General features: G+C 45.3%; 2 protein-coding genes across 2 annotated transcripts in view; one reads left to right on the top strand and one right to left on the bottom strand.

Moving 5' to 3' along the window:
• The window catches only part of ADAM17 (ADAM metallopeptidase domain 17), a 35,823-nt gene extending 20,188 nt beyond the window's left edge, over window positions 1-15,635 (top strand). The window contains exons 8-19 of the mRNA XM_059830237.1: window positions 1,002-1,115; window positions 1,653-1,797; window positions 2,333-2,421; window positions 4,333-4,485; window positions 5,348-5,547; window positions 6,554-6,657; window positions 7,340-7,474; window positions 8,443-8,573; window positions 9,611-9,689; window positions 10,871-10,959; window positions 11,633-11,689; window positions 13,616-15,635. Coding sequence (XP_059686220.1) covers window positions 1,002-1,115; window positions 1,653-1,797; window positions 2,333-2,421; window positions 4,333-4,485; window positions 5,348-5,547; window positions 6,554-6,657; window positions 7,340-7,474; window positions 8,443-8,573; window positions 9,611-9,689; window positions 10,871-10,959; window positions 11,633-11,689; window positions 13,616-13,966 — 1,647 coding nt within the window. The 3' untranslated portion in view covers window positions 13,967-15,635. The remainder of the gene's footprint in view (window positions 1-1,001; window positions 1,116-1,652; window positions 1,798-2,332; window positions 2,422-4,332; window positions 4,486-5,347; window positions 5,548-6,553; window positions 6,658-7,339; window positions 7,475-8,442; window positions 8,574-9,610; window positions 9,690-10,870; window positions 10,960-11,632; window positions 11,690-13,615) is intronic.
• Window positions 15,636-17,346: 1,711 nt separating this feature from the next.
• IAH1 (isoamyl acetate hydrolyzing esterase 1 (putative)) lies at window positions 17,347-25,781 on the bottom strand. Its single transcript, XM_059835578.1, has 6 exons — window positions 25,701-25,781; window positions 24,034-24,086; window positions 23,433-23,581; window positions 22,427-22,588; window positions 18,412-18,530; window positions 17,347-17,671 (listed from the first exon to the last, which is right to left on the bottom strand). The coding sequence occupies exons 1-6, from the start codon at window positions 25,779-25,781 to the stop codon at window positions 17,504-17,506; spliced, it is 732 nt and encodes a 243-aa protein (XP_059691561.1). The 3' UTR covers window positions 17,347-17,503.
• Window positions 25,782-26,388: the final 607 nt, after the last annotated feature.

The following is a 26,388-nucleotide window of genomic DNA, read 5'->3' as shown; positions in this document are numbered from 1 at the left end:
AATAATCAAATCCTACATTATTAACTCCAGCCAGGAGCATGCTGAAATAGCATCTTGCCAGAGGTGGTATTCATGATTTGACAGAGCATGCCCATTTTCAGTTCCTCCGAGCTTTTGAGATGGGACTTTTCAGGGAGAATCTTTCTATATTTAACCTCAATTCAAAGGTGTTTTTTTCCCAAATATGAGCAATTCTTGTTGCTGTTAGACATACTCTTATGCATGTGTTTAATCTTTGTGTCTATGGCTAGTGCTTAGCTTACAAAGCCTGTGGGCCCGAAACACAGATGAAAAAACATGAATCCTGCTTGAAGAGCTTTAATAACTCCCCTTAGACATCATGATATCATGGTAGTGTAGAGGCTGGTATAGGGTGTACGCAAGGGATGTAGTGACTACAATTTATATGATGGCTGCTGAAAGCTAGTGCACAGAAATCTGGAAAAGGGCATTAAAAAGAAGAGGAATCCGTTGGCTTGGAGTACTGCAAGAGCTGTGATGTGGAACACAGGGACTCATGGTACAAGCTAGCTGCCCCTTTGCTGGGAAAAGGTCTGCAGGAACAAGGAAGGAGAGTTAATTGGTCAGGGAGGGGGAAAGAACATGATGCACTAATTCTAGGGTACTGGGAAAGTAGCAATCCTTTAAAATATGTTTTTGTTAGCTAGAACTCTGAAACGGTTTGGGGTTATTTATACTAGATGTAAATCCTGGTTGTATTTGGGTGGTCTTTTTGGTAAAGTAACATGCATCTCAAAGCAGAATGTTACCGTGAAAACTGTTGATGTTGCTCTATAAAATGGCTTGTGTAGTTGCTTATGATGTAGTCAGTGTATCTTAACTAGCAACAGGCTGAAAAGTTAATACTGGAAGCATGCTGAGTCTGAGTTTTTCTCCTTGCAGATCTATTGAGACATTTAAGATTACATTGAATGCTTTTCTGTAGCCGTAAAATTGATCAAAATTCCTCTACATTGTTGTTGCCCTTTTTTGAAATGTAGATTATCATCCACAATGAGCCAAATTTTGTAAAACCAGGAGAAAAGCATTACAATATGGCAAAAAGTTACCCAGATGATAAGAAAGATGCCTGGGATGTGAAAATGCTGCTAGAGGTAGGTTGTAACCCTTGAAAAATATTGCCCCTTACAGAGACTTACTCATTCATACAGCTGCTCTGTATAACAGATGAAACTCCTCTACTTCCTTCACATGACGTGTAGATGTTACACAAAATCAAACTAGCTGATGTGCCCTGTAGCCCATAGTAAAGGGTTCCATTGCATAATTACAGAGCACATGCCAATTAGAATTATTAATATGTGGCCTGAGTCAGAAAGGCAGTCCTGATATGTCTGGCCCTGAGACTGGCTGCCTCGTGACCTTCATGAAGTTATTGTACTTGGTTTTCCCCTCTCTGTGAAAAGGGGAAATGAATAGACAAGTTATGTAAATGAATACCCAAGTACATTGTATGCATTCATTTAATTTTCTACAGCTCTGTAGGACAGCTAAACAGCTCCTTTCTTCTGACTTAACCAGATCTAGAAGGTGCTTGTGTGTCTCCTTGGATAAATGTTCTTATCTATAGACTTCTAATATGCATTGTAAAGTGTCTTACAAAGATTTGACTTTTTTTTTTGTCTTTAAAGCAATTTAGTTTTGATATTGCTGAGAAAGCAGCTCACGTGTGCCTTGCTCATCTCTTCACGTATCAAGATTTTGACATGGGAACGCTTGGATTGGCTTATGTTGGCTCTCCCAGACCTAACAGCCATGGTGGCATTTGTCCTAAAGGCAAGGCTTCTTTTTCTTCCATCCTTGTGGTAGTTGTGGGTTGAAAGCTAGTTTTTGTTACTTCTGTTTAATCCTCTTCTCCAACTTTCATGGAGCATGATGTGTTATTTGCCTAGACTCTAGTCGTTGGTTTTTGGGTAGAACAGATGGCCATTTTCTTGGCTGAAGCTAGAAAAAGAAGGGAGGGAAGGATGAAAGTCACTAAGCTATCTGGAGTGAACAAGCTGGCTAGACCAAGCCCTAGACCCAGGGCTGCTTTGTGTGGGTGCATCTCGTGGCGGTTCTGGAATGGCAAGTGCTGTTGTCTTGGAAATTTCTTAATTTCCCCCGTTAGTGCAATACATGAGCTGTTTGTTCTGTGCTTGAAAGATTCCCCACTGCAAAAACTGGCAAGAGGCAGGGTCTCACTGGTGAGCCTGTGAGAATAATAAAGGTGTTCATATCCCCAAACAAGGATCCCTCTACCCCAAAAAAACCCCTGAAACCCGAGAAAAATGTTTGTCAATTTTGATTTGTTTCTTTCTCATATCTATAGCTTATTATAGTCAAATTGCAAAGAAGGACATCTATCTGAACAGTGGCTTAACCAGCACCAAGAACTATGGGAAGACCATCCTCACGAAGGTAGGAGAGTATCCTCCTCTGCAAAGCATGAATGTTTGGTGTATGTATATGTTTGTTGATGTGTGCTCTAGGATTGTAGCAAACTTCCATGCTCTCTCAGAAACAAGCTGCTGGCTTTCTGATTTTGATATCCAAAGATTAATTTAAAGGTTTTTCCTTTAAAAAAAAAAAACAAACAAAAAGAAAACAAACCCTCAACAGAATTAGCAAACATGATATAACAAGTAGACTTACAATAAGAATAAAATTAGTCTGCTGACTCTTAAATAAGAAAAAACCTTGTATTTGCTATTATGTACAACTACAACATCCAGATGAACGATTGCATATGCTTGGTCTGTTCCATTTGCAAGGTAAAGCAATGAAAGTAGTGCAGGCAAAGTAGGACGTTTAGTTTGGGCCTTTTAATGAAATTCCTCTACCTGATTTGTGTGTGTGTGTGTACTGAATAAGTAGAGCAGAGAACAGTATAATAGACGCAGGGCTTATTAGTGTTAATACTAAGACTAATGTAAATTGATGCTGTCTGGAATTTTTTTTTCATACTTGATGAGATAGTAAATACATAAAGGCCTGAGTATGAACTTTGTCTCACTGGTAAAGATACCAGAGCAGTGCCTGTGTTTGCATCTACCAAATCTTTGCAGTTGGGCATATTTCTCTTTTGCTGACTTCTGCTGACTTCTCAGCTGTGCTTTTTTGTAGCCTGATTATAAAGGGAATTCATAATCGATGTGTGGGCTAAAACTTGGCACAGAAGCTGTCAAGAAGCTAGAAAAAAAGACAGTGAAGCTTTGTTTGAGAGGGATGTTGACAAAGAGCTCTAGCCGTTGCCATGCTATTTGCATTTGTTGTTCAATCTCCAAGCTGGAGTTCTGCCTTGTATTACAAAGAAAATTGAGTTTGCTGTCTTCCCAGTGGCAGGCACAAAGCTTGGGATGAGGCAGCGGGAGCATTACAGATGGGTTTCACAGGGGAAGTGCTGCATAGTGTCCACTTGGGTTTAAAAAAAGAAAAAACCTGCTTAAAACCCTTCCCCAGATTAAACACAGTGAAGCACAGGAGTGATCTCTGGGCAGCTCTCCTGTCTCTGGCTCTCATATTAGCTATGCCTAGACTGGTGCTGCTTGTTGCAGTGCTTGGTCCTTCCTGTGCCTGCACAGCAGCAGAAATGACGGTTAGCATGTCAAACATGCTTCTCTCTCGTGAACTGCTTGGTCTCCTTGTGGTTAACTTTTATTTCCGTGGCAGTTTTATTTCTGGTTGTCACCTTGTGAACTTGACACCATCTGCTGGTCGAGGCACTGCAGGGAGGTGCGCAGTGCCACGAGGCAGAGCCGGTTTGGGATCCTCAGCAGAGGGAGTCCCGTCTTGCATAAATGATGTTGGAAATCCATCCCTCTTGGGCCACATTTGTAGATGTCTTTCCTAGTAATCGTGCAATAGCAGAGCTTATTCAGCACTCCTAATGTCATCATCCATTTAGAAGAAATAATTCTAATGGCAAAGATATGTTAAACAAGAGATTGACTAATCGTAGTAGCTCGTGTTTGTTTGGACTGGTTTTTGTTTCAACTTTTTATGCCTTCCAGCTATTTAAAAGCAAATTTTGATATTTTAGGTGTCTGCATTGCATTGAAAACAAGATTGAATTGATATTCTGGGACAGCATTTTGCCTTTAAGAGTGGTTTAGTATTGAAACCTAGTCCTGGAACTTGCCTTTGGAAATGGACCATGATTTTACTTGCCTTTAGTTCCCCACTTCTGAAAAAAAAAATGTTCATAGGGAAATCCTGTCCCATCTTAGTGTATCTTAGAATTGCTGGTGGCTTGGAAGTAGCTGGGATCTTCTGTCCTCTCCTGCTCGGACTATCTTTTTTTCAGCATTGCTTTTTTTATGTTCAAAAAAGGAGGCTGACCTGGTTACGACACATGAACTCGGGCATAACTTTGGAGCAGAGCATGATCCCGATAGTCTGCCAGAATGTGCCCCCACTGAAGACCAGGGAGGGAAATATGTTATGTATCCAATTGCTGTCAGTGGCGATCATGAAAATAACAAGGTATAGTTGCATAGTTTTGCTTCTGTGTACAAGTTTCTGCTATGGTCAATGACCCTTTGAATGGAAAGTCTATTTAGTTAATGATTCCTGTAGCTTGAAACGATCAGGAATGCAGTGGATTAGCCACAAGAAGAAAATACGCTTGCATGCTGTTGGGTTCTCTGCAAGATAAGCTCATCTTTGGGTTCTGAGTTTCACTGGAGCTCATGGTGTGTCCAGGTGCTTTTCTAATTAGTTGTTTGTAATTAACTATGGCCAAATGCTCCTAAAAGCAAGTCATCAGCAAGAGTCAAATACAGGACCTTCAGCACCAAATAGCGTTCAGGTGGTCCATAGCTATTCTTGTTGGAGAGAGACTGCCAGACTCCACAGCCATGGTGTTTGCCACTCAAGCTTGCACTGGCAGCGTGGACTTGGTGTTGTGCCTATTCTGCAGATGAGGAACCAAGATTATTGAGGGAATGATTACTCTGCAGTCTAGTCTGACTTGTTGTGGTTCACGCCTAGCCCTGCTGCCGAGTGGCAGCTCAGTCTCTCCCTGTTGCTACAACTTCGCAGCTCTTCCTGGGGATGGTTGCTAGTAGCCCTGAAGCCATGGGAGAGCTGGAGTTGGTTCTGTGACCCTGAGCCAGACTGTGTGCGGGTGTCTCTGCATTTTAACATAGCAATGGCCTTTATGGACCCTTTACTTTCCCATCTAAAAATTTTTCCAAAGTATCAAACCTTGGCAGTACAGAGAGAATAACTGCTTTCTGAGACACAAGAATTTGGAGGTGTAAGGAGGCTGAGGCTGTCTTGAATGCCACTCGCTGACAGAGAGGTACCCTCTTCAGTGCTGCTCTTTCCCCTCATGACTCTCCAGATGTTCTCAAGCTGCAGCAAAAAATCCATTCATAGGACCATAGAGATCAAGGCCCAGGAGTGCTTCAAAGAGCGCAACAACAAAGTGTGTGGGAACTCCAGGGTGGATGAAGGGGAGGAATGCGATCCTGGCCTCCTGTACCAACAGGCTGATCCCTGCTGCTCTGCAGACTGTAAACTGAAAGATGGTGCCAAATGCAGGTAAGGGGAAATAAGCTGCAATCTCTCTTACATGGGAGAGAACAGTGGGCTGGGCTGAAAGCTCCTAAAGCCACCTGCAGTGTCACAGGCCTGTTCCCTGGCTTTAAGGCTAAACGTGAGAGCTGAAGACAATAAAGGATTCCAGGAAAGGCTGCTGTGTGCATGCACTGTTTGCATACATTAATTTTTATAGAATTCTGTTGCTTTTTCTGATAAGTGCCAAGAGCTACAGGCTTGAAGATTGTTATTGTTGTTGTTTTTGCTATTATTACTATTATTATTATTAAGCAAACTTAGGCAGTTTCCTGTGCAGACTTCCTGTGGCTTTAAACTGGGATCACATACTGGTATTTTCAAGACTGCTGCAAAAATGTGTTTGAGCTGACAACACAGTGACTGTGCTAAATGAGTCCTCTTTCTGTTCTTCATGCTCTTTGGGGTGTTCATGGCCCTGTTGCAATGCAGTATCCAATCTAGTTTTTCAGAGTTCAGCTCTGCGACATGTAACAGTAGAGAGCGCGTGCAACTCTTGTTGCTTAGCAAGAAATTCCCTTGACTTTAATGACTATACTAAGGGCCTTCTTGCATTACATGCAGAACAAAGAGAATAAAGAGTGTGCAGAATAGAGAGTAGTAAACCTTCAGGACAAACAGGGGATAAAAATGCATGGGGAGAAAGACAGCGGAAGATTGTGTCCAAAGTTGCACAAGTGACAGGAGGATCCAGGTGCCTTGAATAAATACAAGGATCCCTGTGTTGTCTCTCAATATGTACTTTCTACATGCTTCTACCTTTGGTAAATGAAGAGTGAGTGGGTGTGTTAGAAAGGTGGTTGTGGGGAGGGGGTAGAGAGGGTAAGGGTTTTGAATCAGTGAGTCAGTCTCCAAGAAGTAGCTTTTTTTAGTTTTTTTCCTAAACATCCTTTTTCCCTGGCTTTGTCATGCTTGTACTTCTTTTAAAGAAAATAGCTTAATATTTCTTCCTTTCATTTTGATCTTTCCACAGCGATCGGAACAGTCCCTGCTGTAAAGGCTGCCAGTTTGAAAGTGCACAGAAGAAATGCCAAGAAGCCATAAATGCCACTTGTAAAGGAGAGTCTTTCTGCACTGGTAGGACATAGTTCTGTCCCCTTTACGTCAGCTAGCCAAGCGCTCCAGGCTCAGTGTCCTGTTTGGTCTGCTTTCAAAGTAGTGCCCGTTACTCATCCGGTACATGTAATTTTAGAGACCAGTTACGCATCAAGAAATTTGCGCTATTAAGAGTTCCATTATAGTTCAGGAGTCACTTGGTGGTTTACTGCCCAGAAGAATATGAAAAATGTTGATTTTTCTTTCCCTCTCCCCTTCTTTCTTTCTTTCCCTTAGAAAAAGCAAAACAGGGTGTGTCACTGGGAGGGGACAGGAATGAGCTGAGTCTTGCCATAGAAAGGGTGGAATTACTGCAACTCTGCTTCACTTCCCCACTTGTTTACTTCCTCCTCATAATCTTTCCTGGCGGCAAGGAGTCAAGTCAGAGCTGCTGCTGCTTTGCTGATGGCACCTCCAGGGTCTGCTACCTACTGCCTGGTCGCTGGAGTGCCACAACGCCCGAGTTGTTGAAAGCCTCCAAAGCTTCTGCTGCCTCTCAGAGGAGGTGGCAGGGACCCTGGAGATGAAAGCCAAGAACAAGCTATTGGGATTCCCCCTGGAATGAGTCTGGATTTCCTTTATTGTCCTTTTTTCTTCTGCACACTTAAGTGCTCTGCCCTTTGCTCTAACACAGTCCTTCCACCCTGTTGACCCCCATCTGTAGGAAACAGCAGTGACTGCCCCCCTCCAGGGAATGCTCCAGATGACACAGTCTGCGTGGACATGGGGAAGTGCAAGGATGGGGAGTGCGTCCCTTTCTGCGAGAGGGAAAAGAACCTACGGTCGTGTGCATGCAATGGTGGGTGACATGGGACTGAACTGAAATGTGTGCTTCAGCTGTGCTCCTCGGAGAGTGCTGGCTTCACTGTGGGCTTGCCTGTTGAAGGGCAGAGTTTATGATTTCTGAAAAAGTTGGAACCATTGGTTTTTCAGGGCTAGAGTTTTCTGTTTGGAAAACAAATGTAAATGTCCTCTTGTCATCTGGTGGTCTGGGTTTGAAGATATTAAGATGTGAATTATGGTCTGGCACCCCAGTGAAAGGAGAGGGCACTCTCCCACCCTCCACCTCCTCTGCCACAGGTGGACGGGAGGGAAAGTCTGACTGTTCTCTGATTGTAAAGAGATCCCAACCAGCCTCTGGACCAGGCATCTGGCAGAGGAGTGGTGGCCTCCAACAAGTGGTTAAAGAAAGATTTCAAAGGGGTTAAAGTGCCTTGAGAACATAGGATCCTTGAGTCCAGTCCCCTGCTACTGCAAACCTGCCTGTCGTATACTTCTGTCAATAAGCTTTACTGTTTGCTTGCTCTCTATCTCAGCTCTTAAATCTGGTAAAGCAGCTGGGAGCAGGAGGAAAGCTTCACAGGGGCAGTGCAGGAAAGTGCTGAGTCCCACTGTTTGAGAGGGAGGGTATAGCCAAGGAGAAGAGTGCCTAGAGGACCCAAAGTCCAAGAAATATTTAAATCTGTGTCTTGGACATGTTTGGAACTTCTTCACCTGCCTGTTGATTCCTGCAGTGTTGGAGTATCAGCCTGGAGAGCTTGGTCCCACTGCGTCCCCTAGTATGTTGCACAGGGCATCTGTTTGAGTTTCAGGCTTGGTCATCAGAGTGCCTGACATCTGGCAACTAGCACAGTCCTGCCTTCCCCATGGGGAAGCTGGGCAGAAGAACGGTTAGCTGAGGGAACACATGGGGTTATGCATCTGCTGGTTGTGCTTTGCAGGTGACTCTTGGTGCTGCTAAGGAATGAGTTTGTTGCTTTATTACAGAAACGGATAATTCCTGCAAGGTGTGCTGCCGGGACGAGCAGGATAGGTGCATACCCTACATAGATGCTAATGACCAGTTCCTGTTCCTGCGCAAGGGGAAGCCTTGCACTGTGGGCTTCTGCGATACAAATGTAAGTTTTCCCAGATGTCAATGCACTGCATGCTCTGTGGCTGGGTGTTTGAGAGTCCTCTGTGACGAGGACTGTGCTGGTAGAGAGAGGCCGAAGCTTGACGTGCTGCCGAGCAGGGTGATGCTGTGTAAGTACCTCTCCATGGCGTAAACACTAATCAGTGTCTGAGGCTGCAGAGGGAAGTTAGTTCTGCAGAGACCTGTGCAAGGTGAAGCTGTAAACTTCTGCTGTTGCTTATTGCCCCTTTTGCTGCTACCCACAGCTCAGCCAGCAGATTGTGTGAAGGAGGTGAATGAGCGCTGCCATAAGCTCAGCTAGCTTTGGAGTGCTTGCTATTTCAGCTGTCACATTAGCCCAATTAATTTTGATTAAAATAATTCAGGTCAGGGAGCAATTGCATGAAAATCTAGCTTGGCAGTATCTGAAGGGGGCAGTGAGCCTGTGGCAGGGAGACTGGTGGGTTGCTGGCACTCAGTGACTGTTTCCGTGGTACAGCTGCATGGACAGTCATGTCACCTGCAGACCCCAATGGTTGAAGCTAAACTGGGTGTTGGCAGAAGCAAATTTGGGAGGGCATGCCCCAGCCCTTCCGCCGCCAGAACTGAAAGACCGATGATCTGCTGCGTTAAATCAGCACAGCCAGATCTGGGAGTCTGTGTGCAACCTTGGGCTCCTGAGAGCTGCAGCCTTCTCGGTGGCTAATGTGAACTGAGCCTTCCAGTGCTTAAACCTCTCAAGAAACTTCAGTTTTACGTCCCCTAACATGGGGCAAGGGTGGGGTGGTTTTTGCACATTTCCAACATTAGAACTTCATCTGTTTCAGGCAGCAATAGAATTGAATCTGTTTTGCCAAAAACAAAGGCCATAAAAATGGACTGCTGCTACTGGGCATGAGTGTAAACCTAGACTCAGAATGTGGGTCAAGTGCTGCTGTATCCATAGTTTTTATTTCATTATAATCTTTGTATCTTCTTCCCTCTCCATCTTACACTTAGATAGTGTAAGATTGTTTTGTAAATAAGTGTTTATTTTTGCAGGGTAAATGCGAGAAGCAAGTACAGGATGTGATTGAACGGTTCTGGGATTTCATAGACCAACTCAGCATCAATACTTTTGGTAAGATGTGCAACCATATCCTTTGGGGTTCTTTTAGTTCATGACATGAACCTGTAAAGCCTCGGAGGGAGTTAGCTGGCTGCTTTTATTCACCTGTATGCAAGGGTAGCTAGTAGCTGTGTTTCTGATATATATAAATACATTTTTGCCTAAAATTTGACAATACTGATCTTGCCCTTTAAAGCTGAAAGGATGGGGGAATCATTTTGCATTCTTCCACTCTGTTATTTTCTAGGCATCTTCCAAACTTGTAAAGGAGATGATAGCTTCCTGTCTGAATACCAAGAAGTAGGTCAATTAGAGAAAAGTAAATAACAGACAGTCTTTTAGAGGTCAGCTAGATTCAGCGTATTATAAAGTGGGCCTCTCGGTGGGATTTAAATGTCAATAGACTGAGAGAGGAAAACTTCATTTCTCTCTCATTTAAGAAGACCACTGAGTTCATGCATCTCAAGCTGTGTGCTTGTACTGAGTGACTGCCCAGCGATTGTGAGTGGGCCTCCTTGGTCTTGTTCCCCACTGTGCAATCCAAACAGGTAGCCCTCCCCGGTGTAACCCCCCAGTGTCTCACTCTGTGTTACTGGAACCATACAAAACCTGCTAATAAGCTGGTGCTGTGTAATGACTGGGTAACTCCATATGCTCATGGTAGTGCTGTGCCTACACAGTGTAATTATCTGGGTTTGGGGCTTTCAGTCTTGAGTACTATGGTCAAAAAAATTGTTTCTTGGGTAACTGTTAAAGCTATTTAGCCTGCTCAGGTAGAGGTGGTTTGTAGATCTTTGATGTTCAAGTACTTTGTTTGTGGAGGCAGCTAGTTATCACTTGACTGTAAAATCAGAATTTGGTAACAGACTCACAGTGTGTCTTGTGTAATTGAGGGGCAGCTTGGCTAACTAAATACACCCTGTTCCCAATCAACTCATATTAAATGTTACCGCCTGTCAGCATTTCTCATCAGAGAAGAACAGGGGAAAAAAAACTGTTATTGTTAGCATATTGGATACAATTTTCTAAAAGTGCGTACTTTCTTTTATCGTTGCCTAGTCCTGCAACCTGTGCTTCTCTGAGCAATTCTGTGGCTTGGCTTGCATGAGGAGTGGCTGCAGAGTGGGGATAGCTGTGTATGTTCATGAAACAGTATTTGGTAGGTTACTAACAGATTTGAACTAATTTCACAGGGAAGTTCCTAGCGGATAATATAGTGGGCTCTGTGCTTGTCTTCTCCTTACTTTTTTGGATTCCTCTCAGCATCCTTGTGCATTGCGTGGTGAGTAAGCTGTCTTTGAGATGACTGCTCTGTTGGCTTGAACTGCAAGAGAGGACCCTTTATATATGAAATGACAGATGTCTGTGGGAGAAGGTGATGGGAAGCTTTTAGCAAACCCTGGGGGGGAATCCAGCATATGTAAGACTTGCTGCTCCTTCAGTAGGCAAAACTCCTGCTGAACTCTGCTGGGCTCTGGCAGACCCAGTGCTGCCGTGATTATTGCCTGGAGCCCCTCCCATTCTTTCCTAGGCAGATTTTCTACCTCTGCCTCCTGAATTCTACCCAAGTATAATCTTGGTAACTTCTATTAGAGTCAAAGTTTTCTAAAGTCCTGCTAAGAAATAAGACACCCACATTTTGTGGAGAGACCCAGAGCGGGAAGTGGTCTTGGTTGAGCTTGGGTGGATGGGTAAAGAGAGAGTGCCTACAGCAACTGAGAGCGTGGGCACGTCATGTGATGCTGACAGCAGTGTGGGGTTAGAGCAGGGGGTTGCTGCGCCCACGAGCACTCCTGGGATGGATGGAAAGGCATGGGAGGTAGGGGAAGGGAAGAGTCCCACGCCCTGCTGTGTCCCTGCAGGGAAGTGGGGACAGGGACCTTGCAATTGGGAAACTAACTTTCTTATTTTTTGTGTGTGTGTGTTTTGGTTTGCTTTTGTTTGTTTTCCAATAGGACAAGAAATTGGACAAGCAGTATGAGGAGAACACAAAGTCCCTGTTTTGCCCCAGTGTAAGTTGCTGCCTGAATATGAATTGGCAGAAAGCTATCCAGTATGTATTAAAAAATCTGAACCTAAGGTGTGTGCAGAGTATTTATCAAAGAAGTGATAATAGACGGACCTGAAGCCCTATGCCTCATGCTGCAGGTGGATGGAACAATTTGAGGGGAAACTGTTTTCTTGAACAAGCCTGTGTTTGATAGATCAAGCACTGCAGCTTGGCGGGGTCTGATTCTTCCTTCCTGTAAGAGCTGTGCCTTGACCTGGTTGACAAAGCAGCTGTCTTGCAGCAGCCGCAGCTCCCAGGGCAGGAAGCTGCTCCGCTCTGCGGAGCACCGCTTTGCACAACAGGCACCTGTGTATGGGGTCCCCTCAGCACAGGTCATCCGGCAGCTTCAACCACAGACTGCTTGTTCCCAGCCAAGTGGTGTCAACAAAGCACAAGGCTCAGTGGGGTGACACTGCAGAAAAATCTCTGCAGAATGTGGTGTCTTTGCAGAATGGTTGTTTGCAGGAGTCAGCTTCTAGTGGCCAGATGTGCTAAAGCCTTCCAGTTGCTTATGGGAGAGCTGGCCTCAGGGTGCAGGGACCTGTCAGTAACACTTCTCACCTTGTAGATAGTGAGTTGAGAGAGGAGGAGAGCAAAAAAGTGCCTAGATAAATTTTAATTACAGTCCAGCACAGGGCACCTTCTGACATAGATTTTCTGGGTGTCCTGTCCAGTGCTTTGACAACTCAATTCTTACTAATAACTGAAACATTCAATTAAGGAAATGTCATTTTATAATGGGAGGGCAAAAAAAGCCTGGCAGAGCACCTGTACAAGCACTGAGGGAAGCATACTGGAGTCAAAGACTGCTGAGGCAGATTGCCTCTGTCATCTACTCTGATGTAACTGAAGGTGATCTTAGTTGGAGTCACCCATAGCTGGTCTTCATTGCCATAAGAAAAGTCACCTTAGAGCTTTATACCTGAATTCAATTAATAAAATCCCAGAAGCAGGTGTAGCAACAGAGCACGGGTATAGTTAATGGGCTCCTTGCATCAGCAACAGTTTAACAAACAAATCTCATGTCTTTGGGATCTGCTTGAGGATTGAGCAGTTGGGAGGTGTGGTACTGGTAGCAGGTGAACATCTCATCCTGCCCAGTATTAGCATTTACTAAGGTTTGTGGGGATTTTTATACCCAGAAATCTCTGGATATTTTCCAAACCATGCTCAAATAGAAGCAGAAATCAATGGGCTTTAACTTAATCTGGGTTGCAGAATTTAGATGTGATCACAGTGGTCCCCTCTGGTCTTTGACCCTGCGTTCAGTGCAGCTTCTTGCACGTGAAACAGGGAACTCTTCAGCTTGGAAGAGTGGAATAAGCTGTACCTTTGACTGTTTCCCTGCACTGAGTTCTCAGTGTTGTCTGGCTTGAGCCTGCATTTCTAGCCCTAGGTTTTGCCAAAGCAGTGCTGGGCCCCGGGGGAGATGGGGCTGAGCAGTCAGCTCTGTCCCAGTGCGGCTGTAACCCATGGTGCTTTATGTGGAGGAGAAACTAGCAGAGATAAAAGGGCCTTTCTGCCTTTGGTGCTTAGCATAGCTGGATTTCTTCAGGAAAATCCAATACAAGAACTTAACTTGTGTTGGATGTTCCCTTGCTCTTAAGTAAGCATAAATGTACTGTGAAATCCAAAATCTAACTCCTTTTCCAGCACGGTGCAGTGGGTTCAGCCCAGCTAGCGCAGGGTAGCCTGTGGCAGCGCAAGGGCACTCAGCACATCTCTGCTGGGAGTGGAGGGGAGGATGCAGTAGCCTTTAAACAGCTCTAATGTGGGTGCTCCTCAGCAGGTGCCCGTTGCCTGCTCCCCTTGAAAACAGTGCAAAAACTGAACCCTGGACTAGATCCTGGTTGCTTCTCCCACTGATGTGGCTGCTTGTCTCTTGCAGAATGTGGAGATGCTCAGCAGCCTGGACTCTGCCTCCGTTCGAATCATCAAGCCCTTCCCCACGACACAGTCGACAAGCCGGCACCAGCCGCTGCAGCCCATCACAGCCATGCCCGCCGTTGCTGCGGCACCGAAACAGGACCACCAAAGAATGGACACTATTCAGGAGGACCCAAGCACTGACTCTCACATTGATGAGGACGCATTTGAGAAGGACCCTTTCCCGAATAGCAGCTCGGCCGCCAAATCTTTTGAGGACTTGACGGACCATCCTGTCATTAGGAGTGAGAAAGCTTCGTCCTTTAAACTACAGCGCCAGAACCGGGTGGACAGCAAAGAAACAGAATGCTAGTGTCTTGCCTTCTCAATGTATGACTTGTGTCTGCAAAATAAGGATCTAAAACCATTTCATTTATATAAATATAAATATATGTATATATATTTTTGTGAGGGAGTGGGAGAAATAAGGAAGTGACCTACTGCAGATGCTGGTCATGTGTATGACCTTCCTTAAATTACATTTATTAGAGCATTATATCTTTTAAAAAGGAAAATCCAAACTAAAACTGGCTTGTTTTTGAAGCTTTTTGGATTTGTTTTTCTATTTCCTTGACCTTTAACATTTCCTTCAACCTGTGGTGCAAAACCGAATATCCTGCTGGATATTGGATTGTGTATATCGGCCTTTTTTATAATTTAATATTTTGTAGTCTGACAGCACTGATTAGACAAAATTATAAGGGGCTTTTAAAAACAAATTAAAACACTGCAGTATGTTCCATATAGAGTAGATCATTTAGCAATTTAAAGTACATGTAAGCAAAAGCCTAAACAGATGCCTTGAGAACAGAATGAGAGTAATAAAACAGATAAAAATATAGTCTCACAGCATTAAATGAAGATGCGTAATTGGAACCAAGAAGCTTAAGATATACAGCTTTGAAATAAATAAAAATAAAAGGGTCATGCAGAGGCTGTTATACAGTGCATGGAAATGCTCCTCTAGCATGAAACTGTTTTGCCTCTAGCAGTGAGGTGGTCTTGTCTCTGTGGCAGAGGAAGGTTTTTGTTGGGAGTTTCCTACTCTGCACTGAGAGGCTTATGTGTCTCAGGTGTCTGGTAGGAGAAAGAAATGTAAGCGGATAAACCATTTATGCAGATGAGGACTCTTTTAACCAGCTGTTTACAGCGGTTGTTTTGGTGCAGAGATGTTTCTCTGAATGTTATTTTGAAGTAGGTAACACTATTGTTGAGATGTTCAAAGAGCTGAGCCTCAGTTTTCTGTGGTCTGTGTGGCCTTTGGAAGCTCCTACTGCATAAATAAATGGGGGGAAAAATTTCACTCCCTTGCAGGGGGGGGCCATTAGTTTAAAAAGAGTTGTGAATTTAATCAAAAAAGAAATAAACCTTTGTTAAACTTACAGGGCAAGTATAAGGAGGAGACTTCATAAATTCAAATTCCCACACAGGTAGTACAATGTGATATTTAAAGTTGGTAATTTGGTGGTGTCTGATTTGATTCACCTGGAGATCCTGTGAGGTGAGCTGGGACTGGCATGTGAGCATTGTTTTAGCTTAGTAGCAGATGGACTGACACAGTGGAGTCACAGAGCAACTGTTGTGATAGTAAAGCAGCATCTTAATTCTGCATCTGTTTTCTCCCATAATAATCTGTTGATAAAACTGATGCAAAATGTGACCAATGGTAGAACCCTTTTAACTGTTAACAAGCCTGCACTCAGCCACAGGGGAACCGCGGCTGCGGAAATCCTTTGTGTTTTTAAAGGTGAGGGGAAGGAACCAAACCTGTGCTGAAAGGATTGCGGGAGCACCCCCCTCTCCTCCCCACCCACGGATACTTGTTACACTAATACTTGAACGTGTGCCTTAAGGTATTCCTGTCTGACTCGCTAGTGTGTTTTATATACTGGTTTTGGACTTTGTGTGTGGGGTTTTTTGTTTTCTTTTTTTGATTCAGTGCAAAGTACATGTGTGAGGAGTTAATTTAATTCCCAATACAATAAAAGCTTTTTATATAAAAAAAAAAAAAAACCAGTTAAAGAGCAGCTGTTTCTGTGCAGTCCTTTTCTAAAACATCTAAATTCTTCAGTTGTCAAAACCTGAGTTAAAAGTCTGGCATGCAGCTGGGCTTCAGCCAGTTATTTCTCACTGCTCCCCTCTCAACCTCGGCTGCTGGGGAGGCCAGACCCTGCAGGGCTGCCCTGCTTCCTATGGGGGATGGCGTGCGTGCGTTCGTCTCACCATGGGCCCTGTGGATTATGGTCTGTTCTGACAGTGAAATTCATATCAGAGGTATGGGTGTGTGCTCAGATGCCTTTTTAGGTAGCAAATCTGTAAGTACCTGTTCTCAGCACTAAGGTTGTTACTTCCCAGGTGAAAACCAGGCAGTGGCAGGCACTTGGGAGCAGGAAGACATGGGTTTGGAGCAGGCCTTGGAAATCTCAGACTCCATCCCTGAATCTGAGCCGTATTCCAGAAACTCTGAAATCAGTACTTGCACGGTTTGTTTGTAACTTCTAATGCAGGGAGATGCACAGCCTCCAGGGGAGCCCCTTCTGCTGTTCAGCCAGTCTTTACGGTAAGCATTTATTACAGAAAGGACAGTCCAGTTTGATTTGTAAATATTTATGAATATTAAACTAGCTTCTGGTCTAGCTCCAAGCACATGAAAAATAACTACTTATGCTCCAGTTTATAACACTGTCACGTAATAGATGACAGGTCTTGGCCAACTTGTCTTATTTAAGGAAGCAAAGGCAGCCTTGCGCCCACACCAACGGACATCCTGATGCACTCTCATCAGTCTCCATCTCAACCAATGCATAATAAATACATCACTATTGCCCTCATCTGTTTTTTTTGCCAAGGTAACTGTTACTACAGCCCAAAATTATACAGCAGTTTTATTTGCAGTGATTAGCTATTTATTTGGTTTTGATCCATGGTCCAGTAGTATCCTCATTTCTGCTATCTGGCTGGCTAGCCAATTATTTTCCAAACCGCTTTTTTTTTTCCATGCTTGTTGAATTTCATCTAAGGTTCAGGCAATTTTTTGCAGTTTGTAAAAGTAGTTTTGTGGTTTGTGTTCTTGGCCAAAAACTATACATGGTATGCAGTCCTCATCTGTTACATCAGTTGTTACATTATGGGTGAGTACCAAAGCTCACTTGAAAGGTCTCCTTAACTTCATGACAAATGACGTATGAGCCAAGCTTCTCAAAATGCATCACCAGTTTTACACTACCCAAGACCATGCACTGCATTGCTTTGAAATGTGTCTATAGGCAAGAGCCAGGTGTAAAGAAGCTGCTGGTGGTGCCAAAGTAAGTTAAGTTTAAGCCCCCCCTACTGTGAACTACAACATCTCACTATCAAAAGCCTCACTAAAGCTCAAGTAACTGCTTTTACTGCTGTATTACTTCCAAATAAATTAATCTGGATTGACATGAATGGCTCTTAACAAACTCCACACTACCTCTTATCAGCTCCTAGGCATTTAAAGCTAGTAGATGATATTATTACTCCAGGTGTAGTCCCCAAAGCTCAGCTAGGCCAGGAACTCATCAGGGCAGCCTCTGGCACTTGGTCACAGGGCAGCTGAGACTCTCATCTTCCTCCAAGCCTTCCAAGGAAAGAGAAGCTCATCCCCACAGATGGTCAAACTACCAGCACAAGAGCATGTAGACAAACCACCCCGACACACCCTGAGTGGTCTCATCTTTATTCTCCCACGGACCAAGGGAAGGGGACATCCCCCTACCCCGTTCCCCAGGTACGCAGTGTTGGTCGTGTGCTGCTGGACAGCGGCTGTTTGTGAACAGACTGGCTGTGTCAGGCTCGGCTGTTCAGCTCCTTACTGCAGGGGAGCTCACAGAAGACTGGCCTCGGGGGTTGTATGGTCCACATCACGCCAATAAGGAAGCAGTGAAGGAAGAGCAGACAGTTTTTTTTCCAGGTGTGACCAAAGTTCTGCTGCTAGAAAGTTGTTGCCTTTTGTTGATAAATGCAGCCCATCAGACAAATAGGAAGAGAAATCCTACAGGGGAGGTTAAAACCATGTATTAATACATTTGCTAGTTGCAAACAAAAGGTCTTGAGTAATTTCTAAGTTTTTCAAAACCAGCTGGTATATAGACTGATCTTCTTTTTCACCCTTTGTAGTAATATCAAGAGAATGTTCTGATGGCCGAAGTCACTTCTGTTCATTAGGAAATGATCATGGAGTGAATGATGCAAACAAAATATTGAGTCTACTGCACTACTGCGTGTTGCACTATTGAACAGTCTACTGCACTAGCAAGTGCAAGGGAGAGAAAAGATTCAGTGTCCAAACTGGAGTTACCTGCTTATGGAAAGTCTGCGATCTCTGTTACACGGATGAGTTTGGGTATTTGGTCAGAAGCGTCAGCAAGGTACCCGTGCAACCTGATCTAACTTTGAAGTTAGCCCAACACTGTGCAGGGGGTTGGACTAAGTGCCTCCAGAGGCCCCTTCCAACCCAAACTTTTCCATGATTCAAAGTCCGAGGAAAAGGTTATTTACAGGTAATGCACCCAGGGGACATTTGCTAACCAAATATAATGGTCAGGTTGTATTAAGCTTTATTTCTCATTCCGCACTATGAAGCATTCTGGATTATTTTTTTCCTTCCCCAAAGTGTAATTTGGATATATTTTGTATCATTTCTGTGATAATGCAACACTACCGGTTCCTCTATGCTAAATGATGCATTTCACAATTCATGACAGTTTCAAAGTCTTTCTCATGACATCATACCTGATTTTTTTGCATCAGAGTCCAGAGGTCAAGTACATCCGTTCCACAGTCCCCAGCTACCTGAACACAGGCCTGGGCATATTCCCCAGTGATGGCATTGTGGCGATTTAATTTGTCACCTATCAATCAGAAACAAAGGAAACATTTAGCAATCACAACTGATACAGCTTGATTTCAGTCTTCTGTGGCACACATGATGCATAAGAGTTTCTTAAACCAGCAGAAATGACCAATTACAAACTAAATCCAAAGCATCTCAATTTTAGTGGCTGGCAGCTATAGCTCATTTAGTCTCTTTCAGGGCACCTTTTGGTTTTGAGGCATTTAAAAATATGCTTCTTGTTAACAGATGTGTAACAGGTGAGAGAGGCAACGGCAACAAACACACAGCATAATGCTTGTTTCTGTGCTGCTCACAGCTTTTGCCTTCTGTCAAGCTTCAGGTGAAATCAGTGCATACATTTAAAAATCTTCATACACCTGCTACTAGCATGTAGAATAGAGTTAAGTAAATGTAAACCTATTTACAAGCTTGCCTTCTGCTTCCTGGATGACATCAGACATTCAACGTCTCCTTACAGTAGTCTCCTCATTGTAACACGCTGGTGAAACGGGGGTACGTTTAGGTGCAAAGCTTTATTAGCACTCGCGACTGCTACATTTGTGCGTGCAGTTACACTGGGAGCTGGACCTTCAGTACGTGCTCAGTGCCAGCTACTGTAAGCCAGCAGTTTTGCACCGACCACAGTGAAACTTTGGGGCAGGATATTACTAAGCTATGTTGTTTGGTTTTGTTTTTTTTAATGGGACCTATAATGCAATTCATCAACTCCTACTCTATTCCCTCCTTGCATCTGATGATTCCCACTTCTTCACACTGCCACCTCTTTCCTCCCATCATTTCTTTTTGTCATAAAAATATTCTCTGCAGCCTCAGCAGTCATTCCCCACCATGGTACATTTCCAAACTCTTGCTTCAACTTTCTTCTAGGTTCAAGTCTCCCACAGACTGAGCAGCCCTTCAGCCCATTCTGGCTCCACCAGGCAGAGCTCCCTTTGTTGCCAAGTTCCCTGTATTGATCACAGCCTCACCTCCCCAGGTGATGTCCTGCAGTCCCGCCCTTTTCCCTTTCTATGACTTCTAATCTAGCAGAGTTGATAATTTCTTATGCTCCCTTCGCCTTTTCTTTCACTGTTGGGATTACTTCTCAACTGTTTCATCTCCTCTTCCATTCTGGAAGCGCACAAACACATGCCTGCTCTCAATGTGCAGCTCTGCAGGAGCATGTGGCAGGCCTGTAAGCTAAGGGCAGCAGCCAAAGGAAGCTCAGGGAATATGGGGGTCCCCTGAGGGACCGAGGAGGCAACTTAGTGATTTACCCCGACCTCTGCATGTACCCACTCAGCTTGGGAAGGAGGACGGCCAACAGTGGGGAGCAATGGGTTAGGGGATACTCAGAGATGCCAGATGCATCTGGGTGGGTGGGATTCACCTGAAGGAGCTGCCTGTTGCATTGGTGAGACCAACAGAATCATAGAATCATTCAGATTGGAAAAAACCTTTAAGATCATCATAAAGCTGACACTGCCAAGTCCACCACTAAACCATGTCCCCAAGACCTCATCCGCACCTTTTAAATACCTCCAGGGATGGTGACTCAACTACTTCCCTGGGCAGCCTGTTCCAATGCCTGACAAGCCTTTCAATGAAGAAATTTTTCCTAATATCCAATTTAAACCTCCTGTGGTGCAACTTGAGGCCATTTCCTCTTGTCCTGTCACTTGTCACTTGGGAGAAGAGACCAACACCCACCTCTCTGCAACCTCCTTTCAGGTAATTGTAGAGAGCGATGAGGTCTCCCCTCAGCCTCCTCTTCTGCAGACTGAACAACCCCAGTTCCCTCAGCTGCTCCTCATAAGACTTGTGCTCCAGACCCCTCACCAGCTTTGTTGCCCTTCTCTGGACACGCTCCAGCACCTCAATGTCCTTCTTGTAGTGAGGGGCCCAAAACTGAACACAGTATTCAACGTGCGGCCTCACCAGTGCTGAGTACAAAGGTAAAAATCACCCACAAAAATTGATGGCTAATGGGAGATGCACGGCGACTGGTAGAAGGTTAACATCATCGCATCCATTTTTAAGAAAGGCAAGAAGAAGAACCTGGGGAACTGACAATTACTTGGCCTCACCTCAGTGCTGGGATACTACAGTTACCTCCTCTTGGGGTTCATTTCCAGACTCATGAAGAAGGAACTATCAATACAAATTTAGCAAAGCCAGATAGTGCTTGACCAACCCAACTGCCTTCTGTGACGAAATGATGGCTATACAGGCAACGAAGAGCAGCTCTGACTTTGGTAAGTGCTTTGACTCTGTCTCCCACAGCACTCTTATTTGGAAGCCTCTTTTCACACCTGGATGAACGTTCCTGTGAACATCATCAACCTCATGTTCTCTCCTTTGCTCTGATATCTATCTGACAAAACTAGAAATAAGCAGAACATTTCTCCTGCATACTGATTGAGGGCAGATGATCTGGTACTGCTGCTTACTGTGCCCACTTTATTTGTGGTCCATGGTCTGAGATCACCGTCTTTTGTTCCATCCCCAGACAGCAATCTCTTTTAGACAGATGCTGGCAGATTCAACACTGTAAAGGCACGTTTCCTCCCTCCCTACCCCATAAAAAGGATAGCTTTAATATGAAAATGAACTAACAACATTTAAAAAGCATTACTTGATAGCTAGGAACCAGATAAGCATGGTATGCTTTCCTAACAGATCTCCAAGAAGACAATACGGGTGCATGTTTTGCAAACTACAGCTGTAGCAGCTTTAGTGAGAGCTGGGCACACACAGCAGGAAGGGCTGCTCTGCACCTCACCCATCCCTTACGCCCTACCCAAGGATCTACTACTGTCACATACACAGTACTGGCCGTATCTGATGTTGATCTGACCTGCTACAGCTGCTACTGTCTTATACAATTTCTGAGCATTACTTTAGGACTTTCTCTCCTTTTCCAGTTGAAATATAAAAACTACCCTGCTGGATGAGACTGGAAGTCCATATAGTCCAAAATCTGTTTTGCACAGTGATCACCGCCACACAGCAAAGCCCCCTCATGGAAAGTCATGCAATAACATAGTCCAATTTAATACAGTTTAAACATTAGGTCATCTTCAAAACGTTACCGCTTTGATTGAGTACACAACTCAGGATATGCAATATCACCTAAATTTGAGAAAACCTTGCAAACACTAAGCTGACAGCTCTGTATTTACCTGAATCTAACTCAAAAGTCTTTTATAAATGTGCAAGAACTGGATAAGCTGTCCCAATGGAAAAGAAGACGCGCTTTCATGAGGCATAAACTGTCGCTGCTGGAGTCAGAGGGATTATGGCAATTTCCACCAGCTGAGTAACACAAAGTAAGCAGTGCTGTTATGCCTCTATTTTTAGAATTAGCTTGAACAACATAATGAGAAATCATTTAATCACCTTTGGCTTCTTTTTCAGGTACTTTTATTAGCATCCTTAGAATATGATATTCTCTGGGTTTTTTAAAATTCAAAATAAACCTGGCTAGGATATTACTGCTTATCCAAAAAGATGTGAAACATGCTGTGACTATTAGAAAATTTTCTAAGGCGCACAATGACAAAATTTCTTCCATTATTCATGTTATTTTGGAAGCTGCTAGGACATGACGTAGTCTGCCTAGGACATCTTGGCAAAACCTGTGTTCTCAATGGGCAGCCACTTCTGTCAGTTTTATGCAGGAACACATCAATCAACACTTTCAAAAGCATGTTACTAATTAGTTGGTAGTTACTCCACAAGCTTATCCAAAAGCTGTTTAGCAAAACAGCTAGCAGTCTTTTTCCATCAACTCCAAGAACACAACTGCGATCTGGCACAAGCACGAAGCTAATCACCTGTCAGCCTGGGATCAGTAACTTGCACTCTGCCAGTAAAATGTGGAAATTCTGCCCATCCGTATCATTCTTTTACCTTTGGCAAGACACTCCTTTTCCCAAGCTGATTCCCAAAGAGGTGGTGGAGTTATCAAAATAATCCTGTCTTCAGTAATGTCTACTGACTTCAGATACTGTATCATGCTCTTTAAGTTTGCAGCATACTCCTCCAAAGGAACGTGTTGCTTAGGGTTCAGATCTATTAGGGAATGGAGCACGTGCATTAGCGATGTAAAACTGCTTACAGATTTATTACACAACATAACATGCTTTTTACACAGTGTATGAATGTGGGCATTCATTTTCAGTATGCAGTTCACCTCAACCATTGACTCAGGAGGTGTGGTAGGAAAATGCTGTTTCTCAATAGCCAAAGCAGACAAACCAAGAGTTTAAACACAGCACTTCCAACTAAGACAAATAAGGCCTGGGGGCTGGGGGGGAATAATCACCACCCACCCCCCCCTTTTTAAGATGCTTTTTCTTAAAACTCCGTATCTTAGTACTAGATCACATAATCACCTCAAACGTCACCTGAAACAAAACCTAAGATTTTTAACTCTCTTGGATGCAGAGAAAATTTTGGAAATTCCCATGGACGTACATTAGTCCTTTGTGCACTGATGTTATCATTTTGATTAGACTAGCTCTGTGCGCTGCTATGTTTATCTTAAAGAGAATCCAAATGCCACCTTCCCTCATTTCCTCAATCCACCTGCCAAGAATTCATCAGACTGCTTTAAAGGCAGAAAAATCAGCTAGATGCCCAACTCCAATTAGGTGATGGATACACGACTAATTCCTGAGCACTCTGAAATCTACTTTTAATATTAAAACTTGGTGAGAGGGAGAAAAATAGAAGGCACTGCATGGTTTAAACACAAATAAAATGATTGAAAACAATCCACTGTAAAAATGAAAAAAGGGCAACTGCTTCATAGAGAAGCAGCAGGAAAAGTCTGTGTAATGTTCTGCCTTTTCTGCTAAACTGTAAAACTGTCTTAAGAGAACAGGTCATAGAAAAAAGAAGAAAGCTACTGTACCTTTCAAAGCACTGTCATTGGCTCCAAAGAAAATAGTAACCGCAACAGTACTCTCAGCACTAGTACTTTTACTGATCAGTCTTGGAAGGATCAGTTTAGCCCATCTGGTGTTGTAGCCCGAAAGCCCACGGTTCACAACATCGCATTTTCTGAAACAAAGACACGTATCAAAAAGAACATCTCTCCTGTGCCCACCAGAAGTTGGGAAGTTCTGAACTATTGTCAGGATACCTGCCTCCACCCCTCTCAGAAACGAGATGTCACAGGAGTTTTCTGTGGGATTATTACTTTATGTTTTGAAAGTGCACCCACGGTTTACATAATTAGTATTTACCTGTCACTTAAGCTACAGAACTAGAACAACAATCTTGACAATTACTAAGCATATTTTTTTTCTTTCCACTCAAGCTTTGAGCAGAAAGAAACACCCAATGAGTATTTCCACCACTACTGGGCAGGTTACCACTAAGGCGGTTCCACTTCAATGAATAAATAAATGTTAATAAATACACATGAAATATTAACTTGCTTTGGTTTTCTTTCAGAAAAGCTGCACGACTTCTTGCATGCTAGAAATTCCTTTTGAAATTGAAGCTCTTACCTGACCAGTCTCTCAGCAAGTGATGCCCCCCAGCCACCTTCCTGGAAGGAGAACTGAAAGCAAGGAACGCGGTTAGACCCTCACTGGAAGAACTCACTCCCCAGCAGCTCAGTCCCACCACCGGCACCTTCCCTCCTCAGCAGCTTTTCGTGCATGGCCTCTCGCACTGCTGCAGCAGCGCTTCCTCCCTCCCTGCCAGCCTGCCCTGTCCCTGCAGAGGTCGAACAGCCCTGGTCTTCCTAGATACACGACTGGCATCAGAGGCAAGACGGGACCGTACCTACAGAGGGACAGACCCTGTGGCCCCTTCGTAATCAAAACCGACTGCTGTCAAGCTGTACTTCAATTTTGGCAGGTGAGGCTTTTTTTCTTTCCCTTTTTCTACTTTATTTCTAAGATCCTTTCACTGTGCCTTCATTTTGGAGAGCAGCTCTCAAAAATCACATGCTGCTTTGGAGTGCAGTTTGGTACCTACCTCTTCTAGTAGTGGAAAAATTAATCCCTTCTCCTTATTCCCACTGCTGCACCATCCTCCCTGTTACAACACTCCGCCTGTTCACAGAGCCGTGCACTGCATTTAGACAACCAATCTCCCATTAAACATAGCCTTTGTCTTCAGCCAACCCTTTTTTCATCAGAGGAGCGCTGTGACCATGCAACCCACGCAGCAGAAGGCAGGGACCCAAAACGAACAGGGAAAGGCTGGTACTGCCTCAGAGGAGATGTTCGCCCAGCCGTCCTCCGGTCGCACCAATGCGGAAGGTGTCTGCGGGGTGGGTGAGCTTGCTTGCTGCAGGGAGCTACGCGGAGGGGCTACCCCAGGAGCCGGGCACTGGGACAGCGATGGGGCGGCGGGGCGGAGTGCGGGGGTCAGTACAGGCAACAGGTTGTCCTTCCCGCCTGGAAAACACCTCTGCCACCAAAATACCAGAAGCTACAGCTCTACCAAATCACGCTTCTAACGTGGGAACTGCACAGATTTCTGCAAAAAGGCCCTAAATGTCATAGAAGACCATCAGGCGCGAAAGCTCCAGGCGGGAGATGCCGCAAGGACTATGCCGGGCTGCACCCCCATCTCACCGCCCTCCTCCCGCCCCACGGCGCCAGGCCGGCCCCCGCCACCCGCCCGGCCCCCGCCAGCGCGGGTTTTTACAGCAGTCCTGCGGGGACGGCTCACCCGCCTGCCCGGCCGCAGGCTGCCACGGCGGCCGGCCCGCCACAGCGGGCGGGCGGCAGCGCCTGAGGAGCGCGGCTCACGGCGGTCACCGTGACCCCGCCCGACACGCTGCTCCTGCCCCAGCCGAGGTGGGGACGGGCCGGCGAGGCGAGGCGAGGCTGGGGCCACGCCGCCGGCACCCGCACATCCTCTCCCGCTGCAGTGGCCGGCTGCTCGTTTTTCCTTAGAAATTCATAATAAGCAAAGCCGTGTGCTTGGCACAGGCGCTCAGGCCAACGCCGGGCTGCTGCTGGCGCGGTGTCCAAGGAAAACCAGGGCGCAGACCGCGGGCTGCCGCCCCCGGTGCGAGGAACTGGGATGTTTATGGGGCTCCGGAGCTCCGGGCGGGAACTGCGGGGCCCGCCGGTCCCACGGCGGCGCGGAGACCCCGGCGGGCCTGCAGCCGGCGGCGGGAGGGGCCGGCCGGGGGGCGCTGCCGCAGGGCCGCTACCTCAGTGATGGAGTCTCCGAAGAGGACGACGCGCGGCCAGAACAGGAGCCGCCCGCGGGCACCCGCCTCCGCCAGCGCCATGGCCGCCGCCGGACGTCCGCCGGGGGAGGGGGGGAGGTAGGCCGCGCCGCTTCCTCTGCGGCGGGAGCTCGGGGAGGGACCGCTTTAGATCCGCGTTAAAAACCGGCTTCAAGGTCCAGTGTTATTTTCCTTTCCCCCCTCCGTAAAAGGCCTGTTACTGGAAGGGAAGTACGTCCTCCTGCGGAGCCGGGGGCCTGGAGAAGAGGGCGCTCCCCGCGGGGCGGCGTCCTCCTGCCCGGCGGCGGCTGCGTCCGCCCGGGACAGCCCGGGACAGCCCGGGACAGCCCGGGCACGGCGGCGGGGGAAGAGGGAAGGGCAGCGTTAGGGACCCACCCCACCGACACGCTTACACAACCCCCACAGTGACTGAAAGGGCATTTAAAAAAAACATACATGATTTAAAAAATAGGGGGTTTATTTCTTCCAGAGGGAGACTTCCTTTTTAAGAAAAGGCAATTAACTCCTTTAGAAGACTTCATGCTCTTACTTAGTTACTAATGACATACAATCTGGGGAGGAAAGCTGTCACTAATTCTGCTAATACACTAATACTGCTATCAAGATTATCAGGTGCCAATTTAATCAGCCAAGAAAAGGGGAAAAAGAA

This window comes from Gavia stellata, chromosome 2 (assembly GCF_030936135.1).
Source record: "Gavia stellata isolate bGavSte3 chromosome 2, bGavSte3.hap2, whole genome shotgun sequence".
Taxonomy (NCBI): Eukaryota; Metazoa; Chordata; class Aves; order Gaviiformes; family Gaviidae; genus Gavia; species Gavia stellata.
The sequence above is the reverse complement of the archived record's forward strand: the minus strand, read 5'-3'. Positions and strand labels throughout refer to the sequence as shown.

What these genes read in the sequence shown, in the direction of transcription:
- IAH1 (XM_059835578.1), bottom strand. Translation starts at nt 25,781, where the DNA reads ATGGCGCTGGCGGAGGCGGGTGCCCGCGGGCGGCTCCTGTTCTGGCCG. An exon ending in CTTGCTGAGAGACTGGTCAG is followed by an intron (nt 23,582 to 24,033) that starts GTAAGAGCTTCA and finishes TCTTTGTTTCAG; the next exon opens with AAAATGCGATGTTGTGAACC. An exon ending in AAAGGAGTGTCTTGCCAAAG is followed by an intron (nt 18,531 to 22,426) that starts GTAAAAGAATGA and finishes TCTGATTGATAG; the next exon opens with GTGACAAATTAAATCGCCAC.